Here is a 12,260-nt window from a genome sequence, read left to right as displayed (position 1 = left end):
CTGTAGAAACAGGCATAAATCGGTAGTAAAGGGGAGGGTGTATATACACTTAAAGATGTAGGAACAAATAAGAGGCAGGTGATGCTAATGTTCAGGGGATCTGGAACAATGAGAAATGTAGTCTGCGGGTTTGCGGCTGAAGACATAACAAGAACGGGCTGTTTGTGTTATTGCACATTTAAGATGGATAGAAGATCAATTGAGCTCTGTTCTGATTGGCTGCAATTTATTGTGCCTGTTTCAAAAACACTCAGAGCTGAAATACGCCTGAAAACTGCAATGTATGTGGTAGGGGCTAAACGGCTGTTGGCTGAATAGGCTAGGATATATAGTTCTTTTTTTTTTTTTCGTGACATCAGAGAAAGTGATTTCAGCACAGGATGTTTTTCATCTTACATTTCATGTATGGATTGTTTGGACTGGAGGAGTGAATGTTGTGTTTTGAAACTTTAAACATATATTTACATATATTTCAAAGTTCTTTATTTCAATAAAGCAAAGGAAATTCAGTTTTCCTTGATAAGGGCCCTGTAAAAATCTAAAACTAGAGTGCATGCCAAAATCCAGAGTGCATCCCAAAATCTTTTGAATCTCCTTTACTTCATCTTAATTCACAAGTGAACATTTAGAGGAAATAAAAGAAGTTGTAATATGATGCAAACATGACTATTACAACATCTTTGGTACTTTAATGTAAGAAGTAATTAGTCTATCTGAGAGACACATTTGCCTATCGTAGCGCGGTTACCCTAAAATTTTATGAATCTGGTCCAGTTTCTCCAGTCTCCCTTGAGGAAAAGAAGTAACCTATATAACTGGATGATACATAACTGTAACGTATGGAAGCCAGCTTCATTGAAAAGAATGATTTCCCAACAGAGATAGAAACATGAATTCTGAAGGAAGTTTAGTTAATGAGAGGCTGTGGGCCAGATTCATAGTTCACACATTCTCCAGTCATCTCCTTCCATATCTAACAGCACACCGAACTTGAAAATATTTCTGGAACAAGAGAGGAGAAACAAAAAGTCTCACTACACGCTTATGTCCGGAGGATTTAACACCGCCACCCCAATGCCTATATATGGAAGTTTATTTTGAGAGGGTCTCCCGCTTCCAGATACTTTACAAACACTCACCCTCTATGAATCGCTTAACCTAACCCCCATTTGGGACCACTGTACACACAATGCCACTTTCTCCAAAGCTCAAAATATCCACCTTGAAATTAAAACGTTCTTTTGCTTTGCTAATAGTCGTGGTACGTTAGGAAAAGTGCCTTTGGAATGCTTCATGTCTTTATTTTTCGTGCCGTAGAAGTACATTTTATTTGCTTAACAATGAGTCACTATGCTGCAGACGAATGTGTCATCTTTGTTTCTTTGTGGTTACAAAATGCCTAACTAGTCTATATTTCACTGAAAGTCATTCTGAACCGGATGCTGTCCAACTTCTGTCGTATGGCGCTTTCGGGCAGTGGGAGGAGCATAAGTGTAAACGAAATAACAAACGCCTCACTGTGTAACCGACTCTTCATAGATTGACAATAAAATTAACCAACCATAAAGGGGTTAAGGAAAGCGTCATTCCCCGCGATAGTAGGCTACGTGCTCATATTTTAGGTTAACTTTAAATCAGGTTTCTCATAGTGACTGAAGTCAGATTTTACATGCTGTGCATTAACACTGTGAACCGTCTCGGACTGGTAACTGATCCAAGGAGCTAAGAGAGAACACTGTTGTGGAAAAGGTGTCCAGCAAAACAGATCACGTAGCCTTTAAGGGATGAATATAATATGACCATTCCGAGGAGGTAAGATTTCGTAAACTTTGACACTAAACTGATTTTGGAGCCGAGACAGCAAAAACTAAATATTTATCCACCATTTCAGTTAATATGATTCATAGACGTTCTAAAGTATAAACATTCAGAGAGTTTAATTTGTGCTGTGTGCACTATTGTGTTGTTTTTATTTTGTATGTTTGTGGTTTGTATGTTTGTATGTTTATTTTGTATCTTTTTGTTGTTTAGTTTAGTGTGGGGTTTTTCTTTCTTTTTTTTAATAAAGAAGAGTGTGGGAAGTAGAATTGAATAGGAAGCGCAAATTAGCTTTTTTTTGGAAAACTAGGATATAGTTAAACGCAAATCAGATATTTTCCTAAAACCTCTGACCATACAGTTCTGTGGTAGAGGAAGTCTAATAATGTGTACATAGTTTTGGACATGTCATCATACCTCTTGCCTCTAGTACAGCTCATCTTGAACCACAGCCCCTCAAGAGACAGGGAAGACATGACTCTTTGGCTACACAGCAAGTGTAGGCTTGAAGTGCTTTAACAATCACCAATCCTCCACTTACTTCTCTACATTAACAGGATTCTAGTTTAATGGTATCCTTAGACTCAGACCTAGAATACTAGAATTTCTTACAGGGAAACAACTAAGCACTGTGGACAAGAATGTCTGATAAATGTAACGTAATGTGAAATTCTGTTTACAAGATTGTACTGCCTACCTTTTCCACTTTCTACTTTAAATGTTGACTTTATTTCTATATTACAGGTGTCAGTAACTGATTTGAGTAGCTGTAGTTACATGCAATATTATATGTAGGAACTATAAGAAATTTAAGTCCAAGTCCAATGTTTAATATAGAATTTCTTCTGAAATTAGTTGTAGTATGACAATCCCAGACCTCCTTTATCGGGTCATGCTCACAATATATAGAAACTACTGGAAATTTCCTAAACACACCCAACTAAATTCGGTTAATGATGCCTGTAACAAAGTCATAAAGCCAGATTTATTAAGCGTAGTTTCTCCAAAATAGATAGTAATATCTTCTAAAATTAAATTTGGGGTCAATCATAATCATTGTGTTCAGTAACTTTGGCAAATGTCATAACTACAGCAAAATTAAATCAGTTATTAAATCCTGCAATAGATCTGTAAAGCTAGACACACACACACACACACACACACACACACACACACACACACACACACACACACACACACACATTCACACATTTCCAGGAATAACCATGCAATTATAATAGATTAGTAATATGCTCATATTTGTGCTTGTCGTTACATTGCATTTTCCTTTTGTGACATTGTCATTGTCTTTTAAAACTTTCTCAAACAAATCAGCTGCTAAAACCTACTTAATATGCATTTTAGTTAAGTTGTTTTTAATGTAGGATACAGTGCTGCCTTTCTTTTGGAAATGTGTATAATTTTTTTTTCAGACGCTAACAGGGGATGTGACAATGAGAATTCCACTGCATTCCACTTTACTATTTGTCTCCTACTTTTCCTTCAGCTTCCCATTAGGTAATGTAATGTCAGAGTTTGAAAGGATTTTACACATTTTTATTAATGCGTGATGTGTTACATTTACACATCAGAAATCTTTGTTTTCACTGTGACACTGATGTCTTTCAGACCTGCCAATAAAACCAGAGAATTTGCAATGCATTGCTTTGCAAAAGGGCAAGAGGGTGTCCCCTAATTTGACATGTCACTGGGATCCTGGGGAACATGCCCCAGACTCTAACACAAGCTATATACTCTATGCACAGTATAGGTTTGTACTGGTTGAAATGTATTGTAATGTAATTTGAAGCACAATCCAGATATATTTTTTAAATTAGGGAAATGAAAGTCCTGAAACTAGTCTACAATTGTGAAATCAGTTACTTCAGTTGGCAAGACCATCAGTAAGAACAACTCTTTTTCAAAACACTCATCTTTTTAATGGTAGATTGTTGTGTTGTTGAAAGTGCTTTAATTGTAAGTAATGATATTTTTTATAAACCTTTGTCTTTCTAGCGTGGAACCATACTCAGTTGTCAGTTATAAAAAACTTGCAAACAACCTCACCGTTGATTTAGGCAGTTTCCCAATATATATGGAAACTAAGGTCTGGGTAGAAGTGAAGAATGAACTGGGCTCTGTGAATTCAACAGAACTTTTAGCTCATGCAGAATGCTTTGGTAGGTGATAGTAAATTGATTAAAAAGCAATTCTATTGCAATTCTAATAATGCAATGAAGTTCTACCTGAAACACCACTGATTTCTGTATTTTCTTTATTCTTAGTAAAACCAAATCCACCATCAAATGTGATGTTAATTCCAGAAGCCAATTTCTCAATGTCTTTAATTGTTAACTGGACCCATTCATTTTACTTAAAGCTTAAGTACAACATAAGATACTGCCAAGCAGGCAGCAGCGTTTGGAATGAGGTACTTATGAGCTTTTATTAATTCTGCATATAATATTGCAATTCTTATATAATAGTTGGTTAAGTTTTCAGAGGAGTTAAAGATGTAAAGATGAACTATGATATGATATGATATGTGTTATTGCTGAATTATTGGTGATTGAATTCTCATCTGTCCTTGTGGTATGTGAAGGGCTGATTTATATTAATTATGAGGGAATACCTGATTCCTGGTAGAATTATTTAAAAGTTGGACAGTCAGATTCTGTCCTGGCTCAGGATGTCTCTGTGATCTACCACATCATAAACATTCAGCCTGGGATGGAACTAGAGGGACGTTTAGCCATATGTCATGTGATGTCCAAACTTGACCATGTTCTTTCAGGTACCCCAAAGCGCCACTGAGTCATACATTGAGTCCTTCAGGCTGCAGTTCCTTCAGCCCTACACTGATTATGTGGTTCAGATGCGCTGCATTAATCAGAAGGGCATCGGTTACTGGAGTGACTGGAGTCCCAATGCAACAGCTCGCACACCAGAAGCCAGTAAGTCACTGCTGAGTAGATTCATCTTGTAGGATTCTCAGTGGTTATGTAAAGCCCAGTACAGTCATCTTTGATCATTTGCATATGATCTTATTATACCACCCCATTTTACTCAGAGCCTGAAAGCAAATCAGATCTGTGGAGAGTCTATGAAGAGAAAAATAATACAGTGGTGAAGCTGATTTGGAAGGTGAAATGTTTATTAATGTTTGTGTAAAAGTTGTTACTAAACACATTTATTGAAATGCTTCTTTGGTAGTGTATGTGCTTTATGATATGAGAGCAAATGATTTATGTTTCTATTTTATGTCACAGGATCCTGTGAAATCCAATGGAAAAATATTAGGATATAACATCACAGTTGAAGAAAATGGGGTCAGTGCCGAGAGACATGTTGTCCATTCCAAAGAGCACCAGTTGCATATAAAGGGGGAAAAGATGTTTATCAGAATGACTGCACACAATTCTGCAGGTGTTTCTCCTGTGGCTTCTTTAGTGGTTCCAAGATCTAGCCAGGGTATGTGAACATGTTGTCTCATTGTTCTTGTAATGAAACGTTTTGCATTGACTGTGAAGAAAAGAGTTTGTGCATGTTGTGCATTTTTTTATTTTATACCCTACCCTAAATGAATACTCTTTAGAGGTACAGGAATGAAATGATGCAATTTGTGCACATCAGTCGAATAGTTTATGATAGGATTGATGTGCAATTACAAAATTAGGAATTCAGTAGCTTTTTGTTAAAAAGAAACACTTCAAACCATAACAAACATTTAGGTGTTTTTGGGAGTTTTATTCAAAGAATTCAAAGAATTTGTAGTTACAGTTAAAGATGATCACGAGATGTGTAGTTTGTCTAATAGATGGTGACCAAACAGTGACTTTGGTAAATAAGACACATTCCTATAACACAAAGGAAGTGTTAACAGTGGGCTTTTCTTATTTTCTCATTTATTTAGCTCAAAATTGTCAAATAACCTTTAGATGAACACATGCAGCAGTACTTAACTTCAATATACAAAACATAAATCAAAACAAAAATAAAACAATATGGTGTTTTGGTTTCTGTAAGCAAATCACCCTGATCTAATTATGTGGTTTTACCTCTCAGTGCTCCGAGCTGGAGCAGAACAGGTGCGCTGGTCAGTCCGAGATGGGCAGCTGTGGGTGGACTGGCTCCCACCCTCTGGTTCCAAATGGCTCTTACGTGTCTTTGAGTATGTGCTAGAATGGGTCTCGGTACCTGAAGGAAAAAGGGACTGCAGAAAGTCTTGGCCAAAAAAAAAATGCCAGCTCATACAGTGTTCTGCTTAAAGGTGGGAAACTTTACATTAGAATTCATCTTGTTTGTATTTGTTTATACCATATTATACATATAATATTATATATTATGTTAAATATTTTATTTGTATTTATTAATATCATGTTATTTTTTCAGCTCATCTTTGGTATATGTATGGTGGTTGTCTGACTTTAAAATCTAATTAGTATTTAATTCTAGTATTTCATTACTGTATATCAATAGTTCCTAAAATAACACCTTATTAATTACAGAACTGTCATTTGTCAGGTGGAGGATAGCATATTCTACATTAGTATTCTCATGGATATGTTTATATTGGTGTCCATTTTCAAAGAGAAACAACCTTTAAGCCAGCCTGAATGTATTAATGGCTTCATGATAAGTGTGGTTCTATTAACTATAGACTCCTTTTGACTTACCTACTAGGTAACTTTGAGCCATTTGTACGCTACAAAATATCAGTCTGTCCATTTATGGAGTCAAGCATTCCAACTTGTATTATAACCTACCAGGAGACAAGGTCACTGTAGAAGCCTATCTCAAACAAGGACGTACGTATCATCAGTTTGCCTCAAGCTTTTCACACGTATTTATATGATTCAATTTCTTGAACTTTCAAATTTCAAAGTGTTTTAGAAAAAGTAAAAATAACTGATGTAATACATTGGTTCAAGAGACATTTGTTGAGTCTTTCTAACAAAAGTAATGTGGATAATTCACCTGCATTAATGTACTGAACTTCTTTTAATTTGAACCCCAGCTCCTCTACGGGGCCCCTCTGTTGAAGCAACTGAAACACAGAAAACAGTGTTTCACTTGAAATGGGAGGAGATACCAGTTACCAGTCAGCGTGGATTTCTCACCAATTACACCATCTTCTATAAAACAGGAGATAATGAGCAATGTAAGAGAAATTGGTTGAGTCCTACAAAATGTTACTTTACTGCTTGTGCTTATACATACTTGATAAAGACTATGTTGGTTTAGATGATGTTGTGCAGGAACACTCTCAAGTTTGTATCAGTACTGAATGTAAAGTATAATTCATGACCTTTTGTGGCTCATAATTCAATCTGTTTGCCAGTTGTTGTTGTTAGGTCTGAGTTCCATTCACACAAGCTGACCGAACTGGCCAGTGCAAGCCGATATGTGGTATGTGTCATGGCTTCCAACATGGAGGGCTCAGTCAACGGCTCTGAGTCCATTTTGTACACGAAGTATGGTATGTACTTCGTAAAGCTTGCATTTTAATTCATGTTTTATGTATTACGTAGAAGAAGATGTAATACAACTCAGTTGTACCTTCACCTTGCATTTTCAGTGCTGAGAGATTCTAATTAAGCCTTCGTAAAATTCATCACTCCATCACAAAGAATACTTGTGTGTTACAAATGAACATTAATCAAGCTATAAAGTTTCCATGCCAAAAAAAGAGTTTCATTTCATTTCATTGAAATGTTAAGTTTCATTTCAAGCTGCAGCACTGCATAATTTGTCACTAGCAATTCATTGCATGTACCTTTGTTTGTATGATTCATGTTTTTCAATTTACACACACAACATAATGTTTTTCTTGTAAACTGTAGATGTTGGTGAACTCGAAGTGATGGTGTGCTTGGGCTTCCTGGTCTTTGTTCTTTTTATAATGATCTACTCTCTGAAGAAAAGAGAATCGTGAGTCAAGTAGCACACGTAAAAACCATATTTCTGCTGAGTTTGAAGAAGAGAACAGCGAACTACAACGCTGTAAATTAAAAGCTGAAAACAAATATTTGCAATGCAAATAAATATATTAAACAAAGCGCAAAGAACAACAAAGAGCAATAATAAATTATCTTTTTGATCAAGGTATATCAAGGTATCATTAGGGAGTTTTTTTCTAGAATTGTCTGATTGAGAGTGCAGACCACACCTTCAATAGCAGCTGGAGTAGGGATGATTCTGTGACTGTGGGTAAACTTTGGCTAGAGTTCTGTGCAGTGTCTATGATGGAAGAAGCCAGCGCCAAAAGCTGCAGGCTGCATTTGGTACATCTGTTGGTGGTACGCATGGGGTGCCTTTTCTGGATACAGCAGCTAGATAACTGGTCAGATGAGTAACCACTTGACCAGGATAGTGGTCGAACCAGTGTCGGGAGACAAAGGAATTGTTTTTGGAGGTGAAGAGGGGATTGCATGGCGTTTGGGCAGTTCTAATTTGGACAAGGCATACTAGGGGATCATATGGACTGAGAGGGGACTCAAGCTGGAAACAGGTACAGTGCTTTCCTAGTTTAGTGGTGTTGCTGTGCCTGATAATGGTTTCTGATGGGAAGTGTCCTGAGTGGAGAATGTGGAGGTACTGCAACAGAATTACTGTTGTCATTGTGAGATGTGTCGAAGCATGGAAAACACTTCCAGCCTGGCCAGCAGGTGGAAAAGGTGTGTGGGGCCAATGCATTTAGAATGGCATCCTGAGCATGCTGCATTTGGTAGAGGAACTCAGGATTCAGTGGAAGGCTGTGTCCTAAATTGAAGGAACTTGAATGGAAACTGGGTCTGTGTGTGGTGTGGAATTCAAGGTGAATGGTATGACTGTCTTAAAAAATTGTACATTCAAATAGAAAATAAAGATGCAGACTCAAGAATTAGTTCAAGAGAATAGCTGGTCTCGTCCTGTGTTGCAAGTTAAAGATAACATGCATTTGAGGCACTCTCCGAAGAATATCTGAGGGGTACACAGGAGTTTTTTATAGTTATTTTTATATACTTTTCAAGGGTGATTATGTAATCGCCTTGCCTTTTTACACCTTGATCTTTGAATATTCCACCATTATTTCCAAGTCATACATTATTTACCATTATGCAACTGATATCCAAAATACCATTACATTCCAATAAGAGACATCTAAAAAAAATTAAAAAGACTTTATCTTGCATCTGCAAGATAATGTTGATTTTATTTACCATTCTATGCCTGGTGGAGGGATGATCCACCATTACAGAGGCCTTTAGAGGCCTACCCAGAGTCCTTTGCAAACGCCTGCAAGGCCTCTACAGAGGCCCCTGCTCTGTACATAGATAATTTTATAAGGATAAATAATCTCTGTAATCCTTTATGTTTTATATTATCAATATTTCTACGTCAATGTTTAAACCCCTTTTTCCTGTAAACACTCTTTATAGGATATCTCGAGGCTGCTCTTACAATCAAATGTGAGGCAAAACGGTGAAATAAAACTTGCCTTCCCAACATTTGCCAAAGAGATGCCAGAAACGAGGGTGTAGCTGGAGGACCTTGAAGGCAGAAACAGCGTCTGCGCCTAGCGGTCTTGATGGGAGAGGTGGCATGGTTGGTGGTCTCTGAGCTCAGCTAGCCCCAAACTTGGTGGAGGGAGGGTGGTAGGGGCTGTAGGGAGGAGAGTGGGCTTGGCTGCTATATGAATAAACATGCAGGAGTTTGCAGGAAGATGCAAAGTGACTGGCATAATTGAAGTTACTGCAAATCATATTGCTGCACAGAAAGCACAATGGTTGTCCACTGTCACAGTTGCTGGAAGCGGTCAGGCGGGGGGAAGGTCTGGAAGAAAACAAGACAGAGTCGGATGGAGCATCAGAACAGTAGGAAGCTGTGATAGCAGGATACAGGGTCAATCAAATGAAGCTAAAGTACGCTGGCTTCTGGAGAATCGGTCCTCATCAGTTGTGGAGATTTTAAGTTCCATTAAGGTGGAAGGAAGGGTAGAGTTTCTGGTGTGGTCTTTCTCCCAAACTCTAGTAATTCGCTAAAATTTTTAAATATTGATATTCATGTAGAGGGTTTTTTCTGTGTTGAAATTAATTTGTGGCTTTAACAGATACAACTGTGTTAATGGCTAAAATGTGGCCTTTGTGGTTTGTCAACTTTAATTTATTTCCAGGATTAAAAATCATTTCTGGCCACACATTCCAAACCCCTCCCACAGCACCATTGCTAACTGGTCACCTGACTGTCCCACCAGGGTGAGAAAACAGTACATTTTCTGCACAGTGAATGTTCAGCATGCTTTAGTCTCTCTTACTGTTTGTGTATTCTCATTATGTACATAGGTAGCTTACTGCTTTATTGCTTTACTGGTTGCCTAGACTAGTGAACTGTACATTTATGTATTTTATAACATTATATCTTTCTTCATGTTTATACTGCTCATTTGACTCAGTTTGCATTCATGGTTACCACTATTTTGTTTCCCTTAGGTGAACATTCTAAAAATAGCCAAGCTGCCTGATTTGAGCATAATGGAGGTGGGCATGTTCGATGGGAAGTCTCTGTGCGAGGAGGACAAGACAGTGCTGCCTCTCAAGAAGGATAAGTACTTCTCAGAGGAGCACAGCAGTGGCATTGGGGGCTCCTCCTGCATGTCCTCCCCACGGCAGAGCGTGTCTGACAACGATGAGGGCGACTCGTGCCAGACCACCGCCAGTACCATGCAGTATTCCTCTGTGGTAGCCAGCGGCTACAAGGGCCAGACCCCCAGCTTGCAGGCCCCTGTCTTTGCCCGTTCCGAGTCCACACAACCCCTCCTGGAGAGCGAGGAGCACCCAGAGCATCTGCTAGAGGGCAGCCGGCACTGGACAAGCGGCCAAGGCATAGAGCAGCAACAGATGCAGGAAGGAAAGTCCAGCTATAACTCTTTGAACTTCTGTCCAGTGGCAAAGAAGAAATACACACCCACTCTCACAGAGGACCCACCTGGCCTCACCCCTTGTTACATGCCACAGCAGAGTGGCCACTGATCGCAGTGAAAGGACAGTGGTACTGATGCATTTCATTGTTAAGAGTCCTGTGCTTTGTATCCAGGGACCTGATTTCACTACCACAGTCTAATGCCTGTTGTAGGTTTCTCCATTTGGTTTCACACTGAACGCTACTTATAAAAGAGAATATTTTTGGTAGAGTTGTTGTTTCAGTAACACTAGGCTTTAATAACATGTGCCTGTAAATTTCAATTTCATTTTCTGTTATCAGTGAAAATCTCTGGAAGGAAATGTTGTGTACTTCACTGCAAAATACACACACACACACACACACACACACACACACACACCAGAGATCTGGGAGCTGGAGGGTCCTGCATATTGTCTTAGCTGTTACCAGGACTGAACACTTCTGGACGGAAATCTTGTTGTTAGTGTTGTTAATGTTGTTACTAGTATCTGTCACTCTCCCAGTCTGGGGTCACAGCCCCTAGTGCTCCGATTACTAATGGAATCACTATTTAGTTAGCCCTTATCATTTTGTCTATCTCTGTCTGGAAGTCCCACAGGATCTTAGCTCAGTCATTCTCCACCTTGGAGGGTCTCAGTTTGACCTCGGAACTTCCAGCCCGTACTCGGCACAGATACTCCTGTATACTATGCCAGCCACTTGGTTATAGCATTCTATGTATTCTCTGCCTGCTAGCATCTTGCATCCTGCTGTTATGTGCTGGATTGTCTCATGGGAATCTTTGCCTGCAATTGTGGTTCTGCCTGGTGAGGTAGATCCCAGAAACTTGTATTCAGAGCTCATTCCTTTTCTGCAATCTTTAGTGCCTCTGTGCAGTCTTTCAATCCAGCCCTTCATATATATATATATATATATATATATATATATACACACACGTATGCGCACGTACGCGTGCAAGTCTATGCAGCCGTGGGGATTAAATAGAGTGAGATCAAAAAGGGAAAGGTATGGGTGATTAATGAAAAAGTGGGTGATTGGACCAGGGAAGTGAATGGGTAGTATGATTGGTGGATGTGGTCTGTGAGGGCTGACTGGGTACTGGCTGGGGTGTGACTTTTTTATTTGATAAATCCTTAGAATGTATGCATAAATGTTGCCTAGTTTACATGTTTTGAGGCCACAAGTGATTTTTTTAAACAAATGCATGAAGAGGTTCACCACGTTTCTAAATGTGTTTTTATCCAAGCATACCTTCATTGATTGGGCTTTTGCCCAAAAGTTTGTTTCATCATGCATTTGGACTGACATCTTGGTAGAATTTCATTGACATTAACACTTTTGAAACCCAGCCCACACACCTCTGGAAGTATCATAAGCCATACCTTGCAGTACAAGTAAACATTAAAATATAACAAAATGGTGAACATTATTTGTCAAATGCCATTGCACTTTTTGCCATGATGTTCATATTCGGGCAATAAGAAACATTTTTATAATAA

General features: G+C 38.6%; 1 protein-coding gene across 1 annotated transcript; it reads left to right on the top strand.

Moving 5' to 3' along the window:
• Positions 1 to 1,593: 1,593 nt before the first annotated feature.
• On the top strand, positions 1,594 to 12,224 carry LOC113576766 (interleukin-6 receptor subunit beta-like). The gene is given in 16 exon segments (XM_035535609.1): positions 1,594 to 1,812; positions 3,252 to 3,336; positions 3,448 to 3,589; positions 3,835 to 3,998; positions 4,104 to 4,249; positions 4,613 to 4,772; positions 4,889 to 4,962; positions 5,088 to 5,283; positions 5,884 to 6,064; positions 6,479 to 6,539; positions 6,542 to 6,626; positions 6,836 to 6,979; positions 7,160 to 7,297; positions 7,662 to 7,749; positions 9,974 to 10,055; positions 10,290 to 12,224. Coding segments are annotated over 15 exon segments (2,265 nt in total). The 5' UTR covers positions 1,594 to 1,812; positions 3,252 to 3,272; the 3' UTR covers positions 10,830 to 12,224.
• The last annotated feature ends 36 nt before the right edge of the window (positions 12,225 to 12,260 follow it).

Source organism: Electrophorus electricus, chromosome 17 (assembly GCF_013358815.1).
Source record: "Electrophorus electricus isolate fEleEle1 chromosome 17, fEleEle1.pri, whole genome shotgun sequence".
NCBI lineage: Eukaryota > Metazoa > Chordata > Actinopteri > Gymnotiformes > Gymnotidae > Electrophorus > Electrophorus electricus.
The sequence above is the reverse complement of the archived record's forward strand: the minus strand, read 5'-3'. Positions and strand labels throughout refer to the sequence as shown.